The 15,033-nt window shown below is 41.2% G+C and overlaps 1 protein-coding gene across 17 annotated transcripts in view; it reads left to right on the top strand.

Moving 5' to 3' along the window:
- Positions 1–15,033, top strand: part of LOC144930879 (uncharacterized) — a 58,313-nt gene that overhangs the window by 11,543 nt on the left and 31,737 nt on the right. For 3 of the 17 annotated variants that reach the window (XM_078854373.1, XM_078854372.1, XM_078854379.1), the window contains exon 1: positions 7,870–8,143. The exons of 13 other annotated variants lie outside the window; for them this stretch is intronic. In XM_078854373.1, coding sequence (XP_078710499.1) covers positions 8,004–8,143 — 140 coding nt within the window. In that variant the 5' untranslated portion in view covers positions 7,870–8,003. Of the gene's footprint in view, positions 1–7,869; positions 8,144–13,192; positions 13,274–15,033 lie in introns of those variants that run through there. One more of the 17 variants, XM_078854380.1, reaches the window with a different exon arrangement.

Raw genomic sequence — 15,033 nt, 5'->3', positions numbered from 1 at the left:
TACACTTGTATAGTGTCTCCCTGACAGGTATTTTTTCAGTGCTGCTGTGTTTCTAGCTAGGCTCTGCTTAGGTATAGCTGCTTCAGCCCATGACAGCTGCTTAGGTCTTTTGTCACTTTTTTACCACTGGAATCCCAACTAAGAGCAGGGCCTTATTGTGATAGGCTCTGTGCAATTGCATTATAAGAAATGGTCCCTGCCTTGAAGACTACTATCTAAAAAGACAAGACAGTTGAAGGCCGGGAGGGAAAGAGGGGAAACAGAAGCCCGGAGAAGTGAAGTGACTTGACCAAAGTGCCACAGGAGCTCATTGGCAGAACTGGGAATAGAACTCTGGTCTTGTAACTCCAAGTCCAGTCTCCTACCCACTAAACTTTATCCAGGCAGTTAGTTTTATCTTTCGTGACAGAAGCCTTTTGTCAATTAGTTAAAAACTGATAACGTAAAATACATTCATTTGTGAGGATGTGCAAGGTCAGACAGCTATTTTGTTGGGACATGCAATCTCCCTTCCTGCCGTTTAACATTAGAGCCACTTCACATTTCAGCAGAGTTACTTCTGATTTACAGTGGTGTGAGGTCAAAATCAAATCCCCTGTCCCTATACTCACACACAGGACCTGCAGCTCAGTAATGTCCAGTTAAAAAACTATAACTGAAAATCACACAGAAACTGTATGCTTAACTACAACCAAATTAAGCAAACTCCTGAAAGCAGCAGAACTGCAAAAATGCCAACATTCTATGGCCACACATACCTTCCCAATTCTCCCCTGCCTTGCACCTGTGCAAAGCAGGTGAGCACTACTGGGTCAGAATGGCAGCATTTCACACTCAGCTTGCACATGTGTAAATAATTATACAAGGCAGTGGAGAATTAGGTCCACCAGGACTGATTAAAGAGAATAGAAAAGGATATAGGCTTTTGCATTCTGGTTTTCATTTTACAATTTAAAACAGTGTCACCTCTCAAATTTCTTTATATATTTTTTAATGTATCAACATTCTAAATAACATATAATTAATTTTTAAAATGCACATTACACTAGCCTTACACAAAACAATGCAATTCTATTTTATAGCAATAATTAATGTTTTATCTCATGCAGTTTTACAAATTATCCATATAAAGCTCGTTTTAGGGAAAGCTGCTTAGAGAGATTTCAGGGGGCACTAATCCACAGGACTTTCATTGGAATACTAAACACAAAGTCATATGAAAACCTTATCATGGCAAACCTAATTGAAACATATTTGCAATAATATAGTACTAAACTACAAAAATCTCAAACACACCATGAATTATGGGTTTGCTATGTATATTTGCTGGAACATCTTTAAAACTGCATCATTTCTATTTGTTTGTACAGAGGAATAAATTAGTCATTAACACACACACACACACACACACAATTTAGATATAGAAACCCTGATGATCTTTGTGTTTTCCCCTTCTTTCTGCTCTTGCAGAAAAATAATTAACAATATTGACACTGTTAAACAGTCACTGTTTACACTTCCAGCTTTGTGGGTGGCTAACTATTTATGTTGCAGGACCCTAAGCAGAGAGCTGTAAGGAAAGAGCCCACACACATACCACAAACACCAGAGTACTGCTTTGTGCAAGCTGATTTTAATTGTAAAGTGAGAACATGGGTTTTCCAACCTCTGAAAATACTGGTGAATATCAAGCGGCACCATAATTATCATGCTAGGTCCAGTTTGCTGCAAAAGCCTTCAGGCTCCCCCAGATGGCGCTTTCATGTCCTGTTCTCCCAGTGCTGAGGTTGGTCAGTTACCCTCAGAAGGTTATAGCTAGCAGAGCAATTTAGGTTTAGAAGCTCAGAAGGCTGATCCCAGAGCAGCAGCAGCCTTTTGGAATTAGTCACACACTATTCCCAGCGCTGGGAGGAAGAGAAAGCAACAGCTTCTGTGTGAGCTGGACTTCCAGTTTTAGCAGACAGTTGCTCCATTTCCAGTCCAATCTATCAGAAAACACTGAATGGAATAAAGCAGGTATCCTCAAAACAGGTTTCTTTCTTTGTATATGACTCTGTTTGTTTGTGTGTGCTTCATACAGTTGTGCCTATGGTGGCAGTCATAATAATGCACATTCTCACTAGATCTGGATCATTAATGCACACTTAATTTTTCTAGCAAAAAAACCCTCTTGCTCCTGGCTTCAGGTTTTCACTATCTGCTAGTGTATGTAAAACTAAGACAAAGCTAGTTCATAAAGAATTTTTACTTCTTTATTCTCTTAATAACTGACTTGTATCTCCAGTTCATCCATCCTTTTTGAATTATTTGATTTTTGCTAATGTATTTAAAAAAATTAATTTACTCCTATGGGCTATTATCCACACCCATATTATTTTGTATAATGTGCTGTGTGAGGGCTGAGACAGATATAGGTCAGATCATATCTCCCCTTAGCTCTGCATGTATGGGGGGATACTCCTTGCACACTCTTCCCTTATCCATGTTCCTTGCTCCCCATACCCTGAAGATGGCTCTCCAGAAGCTGTAGAGTTAGTTTGGGGGTAGGGGGAGTCAGGGCAGGTGAGTGGAACAGTGGGTGCATCAGTGGGTCCAGGGTAACACACATCATCCTCCCCCCCAACTCATGGAAGTTATCTAGGCTATATTAATTTTTTCTATGAATTTCTTCTCCTTAGGAGTCATTGTGCCCTGACAGGGCAGGGCCTGGAAGTATTGTGTGGGAGCACCTAGGAAAACAAAGATAGTCTCCAAACTCTTGGCCTCATATACTGCAAAGAGTAAAGGAACACAACATATGGTCAGGGGCTTAAAAGAAGTTGCCGACTCATGGAAATGACAGTCCTGGTTTCAAGTGGCTTGCATGACCATTAAAATCTACCAAAGGTTATTTCAAGCCATTGCAACATCATAATCTTACCATAGTGTATTACAGCTTTGTGGAAAGTCAAGGTGTCATGTTGCATCTTGCAGATGTTAAAAGGAGCAGTCCTTAACAAGGGGAAGGAGTTAGATATGTGTATTTTCTCCCCTCTCCTCATCAGTTACAACAGATTTTGAAGCTAATGTGAGATGGAAAGGATTAGAAAGGAAACAAGAAGATTCCCCCTCCCCTCAAATTCCAGCTGCGTAACATGTAGTCCAAACAACAACATAGCAACTTGCAATTTAAAGGTTGTTTCAGCAGGAGACTCCCACCAAATTCATATGTTAGAGGTTTTGTTATTATTTTATTTAGTTCTAAGTAGCTTATTTTAACCAAAGATACCCACTAGAAAATTTACAAATGCAGATCCAAATTATGCCCATTTAACTTGGGTGTAAATAGTGAGTAAATCTTTGAGCCAGTGAACTTTCTCTCAGATTGCACCAAAGTAAGTGAGCAAATACTTTGGCTTGAACAGAACAGATAAAAATAAAACAAGCAGTGAGCAAAGCCAATTATGTTCCACATTGCCTAGGGATGGTCAACCTAATTTACAGCTGACAGTGATTTGATGGACTGAATCATATTTTCTGACCTAGCATTTGGAGTAATTTTTATTGTAAAACAATCATTACAATATAAGACTTTCAGTACCATCAGTGTCACCATGACAAATGCCCACATGAGCATTAGCCTTGCTGCTAGGGTTTTTCCTCCAATTTTTCATTGCTTGGCATGTTCTAGAAGGTAGCTGGATGTGGTGTTCCCTGATTCTATCCTCAACACAAGCCCCAGGCATGGCAACTAATGGGTCGTGTAAGGGCTGCTATGCCAAATACTACCGTTTTGTCAGTGGGGAGATGTTACCTGTCTCTCTGCTTGTAATTTTTTCAGTGGCACCTAATTTAGCTCGTTTGTTCAGTTTGTAACTGAAGAACACCAGTCTGGGGGCTTGGTAGAACATTTTTTTCTTCTCTTCCTCATCTCAGATCCAGTGGTGCAATTAGAAATCATTTCTTGCTGGTACTGCACTCATGGGAGGGACACAAGGGGGGGCACGTGACCTCCCCACGTGACCCTCCATGTGACTCCTCCCTGCCCTGCCCCCACCCCAGGGCCTCTACGCTCTCCCCGTCCCCTCCAACTCTCCCCTTTGTAAATAGAAACATCAACATGCTTAACTAGTCACTTTCTCCCCACATATGTAGTATTCAATCTGTTTATATGGAATATGGGAGTTGGGTGAGGAGCCATTTCAGCATATTTATGACTTATTAAAAGACAAATTTTAAGTACAACTGTATCCTAAACTGCTTTATGGTATTGTACCCAAACATTGCATTTCAATGGGGGATTCAACTTCCTTTAACTCCTGAAACTCTTACCAGTCCACAAAAGTGGTCCATAGTTATGCAAATTGTCCCATTATCTTCAATGGAATTGATCAAATGATTAAAGGTTTGCAGGATTAGGTTCCAAGTTTTTAAATTGTTCTGGATGAAACTGACAATATCTGAGCAGTCTGATGAGAAGGAGCTTCATTCAAATAAAGGTGGGCAGATGTGTGATAAATCTTAGCTCCGTTGCTAAGATGAGGAAAATAGTTTCAGCAAAGTTCTTGGCAGATTCCTGAGGCAGCTGGTTTAAGGCCATCAGCGTCCGGCATTATAATTTCACTTATAGTTCTCTCACCCACAAAGCTGGAAAATGAGGCATTTGTTTTTGTTGTTTTGCTGCTCCAGTTCCAGTTAACAAAATGCATGTTAGACTAGTTTGGCTGCAAGGAAGAATTCTGTGTACACTGGGGACAACACCTGATCTGTAAGGCTGCAAAACTGGGCTAACATCAGAATCCAAACATCCTCTGGTCAGTGTAAGCGGAGGCATTCCTCTAATGATTTGGACTTGATGTGATGCAGTATGGATGTCATGGATAATTCAGACCAATGGGGTGAAACAGAATAAAAAAACACTGTTTAAACACCTTCCACCCTGCAATCCCTCCCCTCTTGATGACTCCTGACCAACGTAACAGCACAATACGTATGCTAACAAACTTAAACAAAGCCTTTGTTTAAGTTTGTTAACATATGCATTGTGCTGTTAAAGCCATTTAAAGAATGAATGCCCTCTGGAGCCACGTTCTGCTCCTTTAAGGAGTAGAGCACAGCCCTTGCTAGCCCCAAGTCTTTCCGGTACCCTGTACCCACTAAAAATCTCTTGCCGGTACTACGTACTGGCGGGTACCGCCCTACTTACACACCTTTTCAGATCCTCTCTAACTTTGCCCCCGTATGTGATTTTATTCTTTTGAGGGATTGATTTTCCCCCCCTAAATATTTAGGGATATATTATCTCCCACAGTGCATTGCTGTGCTGTCCAGGAGCATGCAGAGAAGGAACTGCAAATCATTGAATTGCTTCCCTGCTCCTCCCTTGGTTCAGGGGGGTAGTAATTTGCTGCTGGGCTATGCCAACCATAGATAACTACCCACCTCCCTGTACTGGCCCAGGTCTGTGGGCTGGCATGCTGGAATGCAGAGACAAGGCACTATCACTCTCTCCCACCTGCAGGAAGGAGCAGATGCGACACCCCCTTTAATCTTGCGTGCACTGATCCAAGATCCAGGTAGTCTGTGTGCAGGCTTCAAATGTTGTCTTACTTCCTCTTACTCCTCTGTCTAGGCACACAATCTGGCCTTCTGCCTAGCCCTTTATGAACAGAACACAGTGACACCCAATTTATTTCCATCCGTTATTAACAAATTACCGGTATTCTTACTGTATCCTCAAGAGGTCTGATCCTTGATTTTTCTAAGCTGTTGGGGCTGGCTACTCTGCAGAAGACATATCCCATGCTGAGCGGTAAGACCCAATGTATGGCACAGAAATAAAGGGAAGCTTAGTGAAGGCTATTGGAGGAAGGGAAAGGTAGGGATGAAGACTTATGCTCTTGAACATGGGAGATTTTGCACTACCCACCTGCTCAAATCAGATGCTGGTAATTAGGATGTAGTGCATGTGCAGAGGACTTTACCTAATTATTTTGATCTTATTTTTGTTTGAGCTGTTAAACCTGGGATTTCTTTTTTTCCTGTGCAATATCTGGTAAAGATTGCTTATCAAATAATAGATAGGCACCCTGCTACATATAATTGGGAGGACAAAGGACCATAATTATGCAAAACCTCTGGTATAGAAGCAATTGGGACATATTACCAAGATTTGCTGTAATGTATTGCATACATATATCAATACCTATAATCCATCTAAAAAGCTATGTGAAAAGAACATTATTAAGGGTTGTAAAGTGAAGCACTAAGAAGCTAGGAAATGCCAGAATTGTGGTAACCAATGTACTCTTAATTCTGCTCTTTATGTGTTTGAATTTTAATAGAGTGTCTAATTACATGAGCACATTTTTTTTTCCACCCAGGACCAAAAAAACGAGGGTGGAAGTGAAGAAATGAATATATTTGGGTGACCCATCTAAACATCAATTAATTGAAGTTTGGTCACATGGGTTTATGTACTTGTAGTAAATCCTGAGGTCCTTATTCTTTACTCATGCTTTACTCAGACAAACTTGTATTCCTTGTATACAACCTGTCGTTAAAGTTTGGTTTAAGAAAATCCCAATTTGGTCCAGCAACATCTCTTAATTGATTGGCAGTCACAAATGCGTGAAGAGAGCTTCAGTAGGTCCCCAGGCGAAATAAGTGGGCAGAGTGGCTATGAAGAAGGGAAGCTGCACCAATGTGCGCCAGGAAAGCGGGCTCTGTGCTAGCCTGAAATACATCTGTACAAAGGGGATGAAACGAGGGCCACACATACATGAAATTAATACCTAAGAATCTCCTCACAGAAGATGCAAATGGGAAGCAAGTGCTATTTTAGCCCATAGTTTGGTGTTGGATTTACAAAGAAGCTTCATCACCTACACAAAGTCTATTTATGTTTGTACCTGAATTTATGTGCTTGTGTAAGGAAGGTCAGTGAGCTTCAGCCAAATATGCCGGAGATCTGGCTGTGAGGGGGATGGATAGCAGAACACAAGCAGATTAGCTGTTTGTTTGGGATTGCAACATTCAATACTCTGTGTAGATCTATGTGTGGATCTAAGATCACAGTTTTGCCCAATAAGCCCCTTAAATGGCTAGAACTCCAACAGCAAATGATAACAAACAATCCTTGCAGACTTGTTTCAAGAGCAAACATGTTAAAGAGATGGATTGCTTCAGGCAAGGCATTTAAAAGGTCTTACTCTTCTTGCTTTATAAGTGCATGTTCCTGTTCCCAAATAAATATTCCTTCTCTGAAATAAACACGCTGTTCAGGAAATGTTCAACTGAAATGAGTTACATTAACTTATGAGATGCCTGCATAGAAAAGCATGTCTCTGGGAGAGGAAATTCATGTCAATGAACAGTGTTTCCTCTAAGAGATGTCAGATAATGAGCTGACTACAAAACAAAGAGAGGACTCAGCAGCAGTGTATTTAAGCCTGTGCTCAAGAGAAGCGTACTGCTGTCCAGTTTATGCACATTATGGGCTGAGTCTTTCCCCCACGGACTTCAAGAGGTATTTTAATTGATGTTAGTGGGAACAGGAGCAGGTGCTTTACACTCATACAGTTGAGGACATTCATATTTAGATTGCAGAAGCAGTTAAAGATGCCCATAAATATGCACTAAGCCCCAAAAGATATACACTGAACAACTATTAGTCTGGTTTGACTGGGCAAGGTGTGTGTAGAGCAGCGCTGTCTGCATTTCTTAGCTTGAAAGCGAAACATATTGTTTCAAAAAGGTCGAAGAGCCACAGTCAATAACTTGGAGCAGATTCCCTGCCCTGCACTTTTTGGCTGGCAGATGGCACTAAGGGCACAGGAACCAGGGCCGTCCCTAGACATTTTGGTGCCCCAGGCCTTCGCGGGGGCGGGGGGGGGGCAGCCCCAGGCCTTTGCGGAGCAGGCTTGGAGGTCAGGGGGGAAACCGCCCCCCCCCGCAGCACAAGCCGGGAGAGCAGAGGGGTTGGGGCTGGCTCGCTCCACTTCCCGCCGCCCAGGGATTGCTGGATGGGCCCGACCCCCGACCCGCCCCAGCCTGCTCCGCTCCAGTGGCTCCCAGCCTTGGGACTTGGAAGAAGCGGGGGGCGCCCCCCAGCACCCACTGGCGGAGCGGGCTGGGGCGGGGGCGCTGCACTTCCCGCCGCCCGGTGAGTGCAGGGCGCGCGCGACCCCTGCTGCAGCCCCGCAGGCTGTAGCTCAGGGGAAGGGGTGGGGAGAAGCGAGGCGGGCGCGGAGCAGGGCCGGGGGCAGCTTTCCTGGTTGGCTCAGGCGGCTGGGGGATCGGGCTGGCTGCTGGAGCAGCACGCAGCTGCGTCGGGCACCAGGAGATTTGGGAAATTGCCCGACGCCGCTGCGTAGTTTGAGTCTGCGTAAGGGTGGACCTGGCAGGGACCACCCACAGATCGCCAGATGGGGATTTCACCAGTGGACACGGTGCTGGTGTGGCTGGCTCCTAAGCTTCCCTCCTCACATCCTGGTACAGTGAGAGCAGAGAGGGATATTTTCTAAGGTGGGGAATTGGAGTAGCTGGAGCTTGCTGTACTCTAGCGGTCCCCAGCTGGCTGGGGCAGAGAATCAGGGAGCCGGACTGGGTTGTTATTTCTCAGCTTATCCTCTGTTCTCCCTCTCCTTGGCGACTGCTGGGGAAGACAGACCTCCGTTGTTAAGTGCTCTCATCGGCTTAGTTCAGCTCCTGTCCTGCTATCCCTGTAGCTCTCCCATCCTGGCAGGAATGTAGACAATCAAGCAGCCAAAGCTATTCTCTTCTCCCTCCACTACAGTACTATAGGAAGCCAGCAGAGGCGCTGCTGAGCAACTGCAGTTAATAAAGGACAACAGCTGGCTCACAGCATTGTTGCTCCTGGGTTTGCTGGGACAGTTTTGTGAGGTAGTTGAGGAGGTGCTGCCTGCAGCAATGTGCTTGATTCAGACGCTTCTATTTAGAGATGGCAGGGCCTGACACAAGGAACACATCTCCAGTTGATAGTCAGTGCAAATGGACAGCCATAGTTTTGAGACTGGAGGGCCAGATTTTGGATCACTACTGATGTACGTTATATGTATGTGGTCATGAATAACATGGCATGAGTGCCTGTATTCCACTCAGCATAGTATACAGGAGAAACCCTTTCATCAGATGACTTTCTGCTGCACAAGTGGACATGGTGAAGCCCGCCATGCCAATGGCATCATGGTTTCCATAGCAACTGATGTACCTCAGTCAGAGAAAAGTAGAGGAAGACTGAGTATAAGGGTAAACTCTGAACAGTATCAGAAGAATATAGTTTTAGACTGCACATTGGAGAAACAAATCATGGGAAAGTGTATAGGGACACTAAAGTATTTATTGACAGCTCACATGGCTTCCCCTTTCATCGACAGAGTGATCACCCTAAATTTATGGCAATGAAAACTTTATAGAAACAGGCCTCTAGGGTGGGATTAACCTATCACTGGCCCTAAGTGAGCACAGGGTTGCAGCGCTGCTCAGGTTTGGCCTGACCACCATTATGATGGAGGGGTGGCAGGGTCAAAATTGAGTGAGTGGTGTTGTAACCTTGCGTACAGGGTGACAGCACCTCTCGGGGTTTCCCTTTCCTCTGAATTTAAGCCCTATGCGTGTGCCTCATTTGCTTATGCATTAATATCGTCCTGTACTCCTCCATAATACAGAGATAATTTTTTCCTCCTTCCTTCTCCTGCCGTTCTTCAACCTACTCTGTCATCTCTCCCTCCTCTTCCCCATTCTTGCTCTTTAGACAGACAGAAACAATATGTTGTGTTAAATTGGTAATTCCCATTGTACTGACTAGGCGGAGTTTAATCCCTTCATTAGATCTGGTTGGAAAAACTTTTGACAGAGCCATTTTCCACTTGAAAATGCAGTTCTGTCAAAAGTGAAATGCCTTGTGAAATCATGTAGATTTTGCCAAAATTTAATGTAGGAGTTAAAACAGGAAAAAGATTTCCAACGATGTAAAAACATCAGAATTCAACATTTTTTTAAATTAAAATTTCATTTTTTTGAGTGACTTCAGTTAATTTTTTTAAAAATTGTATTATATTAAAAATAAAAACTCAAAATAAAATCAAAACATTATCCAAAACAATTTATTTTTTTTTCTGAAATTTCCTTTGTGAAGAATTTTGAAATTTTGGGGTTTCATTCCAATTTGGAACAGAGGCAAATTTTAAATGCTTCACAGAATGGAATTTCTATCCTCTGCACAGGTCTGTCCTTCAAGTTGAGTTTAGCCAAGATTTTCAAAATAGGAGTCTTAAATTAGGTTCCTAAATTCATGCTTAAGCACCTAACTAAATGACTGATTTTTAGAGCATCTACACCTGCCATTGAGTTAATGGCTCTACACTTTCCATTGACTCAAATCAGACCATAGGAACCTACTTACCTATCTTAGAAGCCTAACTTTACAAACTCATTTCTGAAGATTTTGGTGTGTATTTTTAATCCTATTTTATTATAATAAGAAAGAAAGAAATCCTATTTTATTATAATAATCAACAAAGACTGCTTCTCCTGTATTTTTCTTACCAGTTCTAGAAATATGGGGCCATGTTCACAGATCAATACATTTTTAAGGCCAGAAGGATTCATTCTGATCATTTAATCTGACCTGCTGCATAACACTGGCCATAGAACCTAAGGTAGTAATTTCTGTATCAAACCCATAATTTCTGTCTGAGCTAAAGCATATCAGTTAGAAAGACATTTAGAACTGGAATTAGTTTGCAAACTGGACACCATTAAATTAGGCTTGAATAAAGACTGGGAGTGGATGGGTCATTACACAAAGTAAAACCTATTTCCCCATGCTAATTTTTTTCTCCTACTGTTACTCACACCTTCTTGTCAACTGTTTGAAATGGGCCATCCTGATTATCACTACAAAAGGTTTTTTTTCTCCTGCTGATAATAGCCCACCTTAATTGATTAGTCTCCTTAGAGTTGGTATGGCAAAACCTATTTTTTCATGTTCTCTCTGTGTGTGTGTGTGTGTATATATATATATATATATATATTCCTACTGTATTTTCCACTGCATGCATCTGATGAAGTGGGGTTTAGCCCATGAAAGCTTATGCCCAAATAAATTTGTTAGTCTCTAAGGTGCCACAAGTACTCCTCATTCTTTTGGCATCCAGTTATGGTGATCTTATGGAAGTTTTGCTGTGGTTTCCTGCTCAACATATCATTGGAAAAATACCAGTTACATATCACTGATTGACTCCGCAATTGAGCACCTGTGACAGGCAACTAAGTTATGCCAGTAATTTCCTCAAAATAATTACCCACTCTAATTAACTACTTTGCTGCAGCATCAACTAACATGTTCATTCTTAAATATAAGTACCGGTAAGTAATTTTATGAGGCTACCGCTTGATAGTAAGCCTAGAGGAGCTTGATCTTATTTTGATTGATGCAGAAATTGGTAGTAATTATTATTACATGACTACCTTTCCACAAGAGCTATCTTGTAGCTAAATTTTAATAGGCCCATATACTGTGACACTTTTTTCTTGAAGGGGTGAAAAATCTTTTTCAACTCATTTTGGGTATTATAACAGCAGTAATTTTCTTGAAATTGGTCCTTAGTACAGTGGATAGCTCTCAGCTTTACCTCAAGATGGTTAACAAACCCTTCATTAACTGTGTTTAATGAAAATTTATATTTTTTATGTGAGTAATACTGAGCGACAAAGCATTATAATCTTGTCCTTGGTTATTGATATGTCAGAAACATGAACAAATGAGGTTCAAAATTCATATGTGTATAAATACACAGTACTGTATGTGGATATAGACTATATCTTGCCAGTTGTTACCATTTATTTCTTCACTATACCTTAACGTTTCTTCCTGAAATTTTCAGAACAATGCCTCATCACCTCCTGAACTCAGGAAATGGAGCATGATGAATGACTGAGGACATAATTTATGAAGATCTAATAATAAATATTAACACTTCATATCATCAGGAAACATTGCTATCTACAATAGAATTATTTGCACCAAATTTGAGGGTAATAAAGCACAATTGTGAAGATTAGAAAAACCTGGCAAAACCATTATAATGGACAACAGGATATGATACATCACAAAATTACTTGGCTGGATTTTCATCTTTTATACGCTATTGATAAAAAACACCTACTGGAATGTGTGAAATTGCTCTGGTTTAATTTTACCTAGAACAACACACACACAAAAGATTACAAGGATGATCAATTATTGACTTTGTCCTAGAAACTGTGATAAAAAGAACGGTCAAGGAGGAAATTTTCTGTGTGGGAGGCAGGGAATGAAACATTCAATATTTTTAAAAAAACCCTCTATATATGTAGATCATGTTCTGATAAATGAAATAATATGATAGGATTTCTCCCCTTCAAAACTGAAGGAAAAACTACAGAACGTTACTTCAGGTTCTTAGCATGTGGGAACAATTCAGTTGACCTAGGAGAGCATTTAATAGGTATCACTGTTGATCCTCCTGACTTGTCATACTCATCCTCCCACCATGGTTCAGGTTTCTTCCTTTGCCTGGTTGGCATTCTCATACAAGCTTGTGGTACCTTCTAAATAGCAGTTGAAGAATGAAGGGTTTGTGGATGCTAGTGGGGGCAATTTTGCCAAGGGGGTACAAAGGAAGAGAATAGAATTTATGCAACATGCTCTTCTCTGTATATCGAGGGCACTTGATGTGAACAATATATTTCTCAGGGTCTGAGGTTGTTTGGTAAACAGGACAAATCTAGGAAGTAACTGCTCTCTCTGGCATCTTCTCCAGGAAAATCAAGACCATCATGTTTAAAAGCTCAGTGAAGCATTAATTCTGATTCAGGTCTTGTCCCTACCTTTGGGGGAATTGATGTGCAGGTTTAGTGAGGCCCCAGTGGTAATATTGACACTGCTGATGATCCACCTTGCTGCCAGCTAGGAAGGGAACTCTGGAAGCCTCATGGAGGAGCTGGACTTTCATGCAAATGACCTGAGATCAATAATTTTGAGGTTGGGATTTGCTGTGGATCCTGAAGCTCTGCACAGATGAGACTCCACACTCATTTCCCCCATTTCAGCCACTAATCTCTCCTTCATCACCACAGTTAACATAAACTGAGTTAAAATATAGAAAGTTTTTACTTATTTTTTCCACATCTGAATGTTTTTGTGCAGAAGAAGACAACCTAGGTGCTTATTTCAAGCTTTTCTTCTTACTGTGCCAGAATATGGAATGTAACCAGCTCCATCTTTATGGTAAGTGTCAATTAGAATGGGATGAACAGTTAAAAACACATTTTGGAATGTTTCCATGAATAAAAGACATGGAGTTCAGGTCCCTATGAATTATGGTGTGACATTATATGTTACTCTTGAGTATTTGGGTACAGGGTAGGTATGCATAAAACATTTGTTAAAACCATGATGTCAAGAAGGTTAGTATGACTGGTTATTCAGCCAAAAATTCTATTAATTATTCTCCTGTTCAGTTATCCAATCAAGGAACAGAAAAAATGCCATGTGACTTAGACACAAAAAGAATAATAACTATTTAAAACACTCACTATTCTAAGAAGCATTTCACAAAACAGGATGTAAATCATTTGGTGAATCCTACAACTGTTTCTCGGAAATCAGGACTGGTTTGTGAGCAGTACCCTAGCCTCCAAAGGGGATACATTTGTATTGAATTTTATTCATAACTAATAGTTCAAACAGATCTCATTTCAAGGATGACTAAACCACAGCACCTGATATTATGATAGCACCTAGCGGTCCCAACTGAGATTTATGTTGTACAAACACATAGTGAGAGACAGTCATCCCCTGAAAAGTTTACAGAGTAAATAGACAAGACAAACAAAGGGCTAGAAGGGAAACAAGTGACTTATCTAGGCCACACAGCAGGCCAGTGGCTGACCTGGGAATAGAGCTCAGGTTTTCTGGCCCCTGTTGCCTCCCATTGGATATTTGAGGTGATTGAATTTATGAAGCCTTTTTTACTGAAGACAAGGGGGGAATTTGTTTAACTTTAAGAAGAACAGGAGTACTTGTGGCGCCCTAGAGACTAACAAATTTATTTGAGTATAAGCTTTCGTGGGCTACAGCCCACTTCATCGGATGCATAGAATGGAACATACAGTAAGAAGATATATATATACACGTACAGAGAACATGAAAAGGTGGAGTAAGGGGCTAATTAATTAAGATGAGCTATTATCAGCAGGAGAAAAAAACTTTTGTAGTGATAATCAAGATGGCCCATTTAGACAGTTGACAAGAAGGAGTGAGGATACTTATCATGGGGAAATAGATTCAATATGTGTAATGACCCAGCCACTCTCAGTCTCTATTCAAACATTCACTTTCCTTTTTCTCCCCCATCTCTACTGCCCAAGTTGCAGCTATTCCTTTTTTACGTTCAGAGAACTTGACCTCTATGTCTTCTTCCTCCTTTTTTTTTTCTCCTCCTAAAAGTCTGCAGCATGCACTCTCAGGTTTAGTACTTATTCTCTTAGAGCTTAAGTCATTACCTTCACTTCCACTCTCTGCCTCACCATTTGATTCCTTCTTTCCTCTTTTATACCATGTTGCAGTAATTGCAACATTGTAGGTTGCAGTGAAATGAGCAAATGTACCTTTATGTTTAGTACAGATCAAACGTTACTTTTTGACATGTTTGCCGTTTGGATTTTTAAAACACAGCTCACTTTTGTGCTGTGCATTTTGGAATAGATGAGGTGCAGAAAAGAGGCAAGAAGGGTATCTTTTTATTATAGCACGGTGCCAAAATGATTGTTCTGAAGTTGGCAATGAGAATCAACAAACAGATTGCTTTTCCTGAAGAAGGCTGTGGAGAAAGTCATTAGGATCAGATCACAGAAAGCAGCAGCAGGAGCAGCTGCAAGTTCTCCTTCATTGGACATGGTTACAGATAGAATAGAAAAAACATACATAGGGCTTGATTCTAATCTCTCTTACACCAACGTAAATCAGGAATGACACATGTAACGTTA

Source organism: Lepidochelys kempii, chromosome 9 (assembly GCF_965140285.1).
Source record: "Lepidochelys kempii isolate rLepKem1 chromosome 9, rLepKem1.hap1, whole genome shotgun sequence".
In the NCBI taxonomy this organism is placed as follows: domain Eukaryota; kingdom Metazoa; phylum Chordata; order Testudines; family Cheloniidae; genus Lepidochelys; species Lepidochelys kempii.
This window is presented reverse-complemented; position numbering and strand designations above follow the sequence as displayed.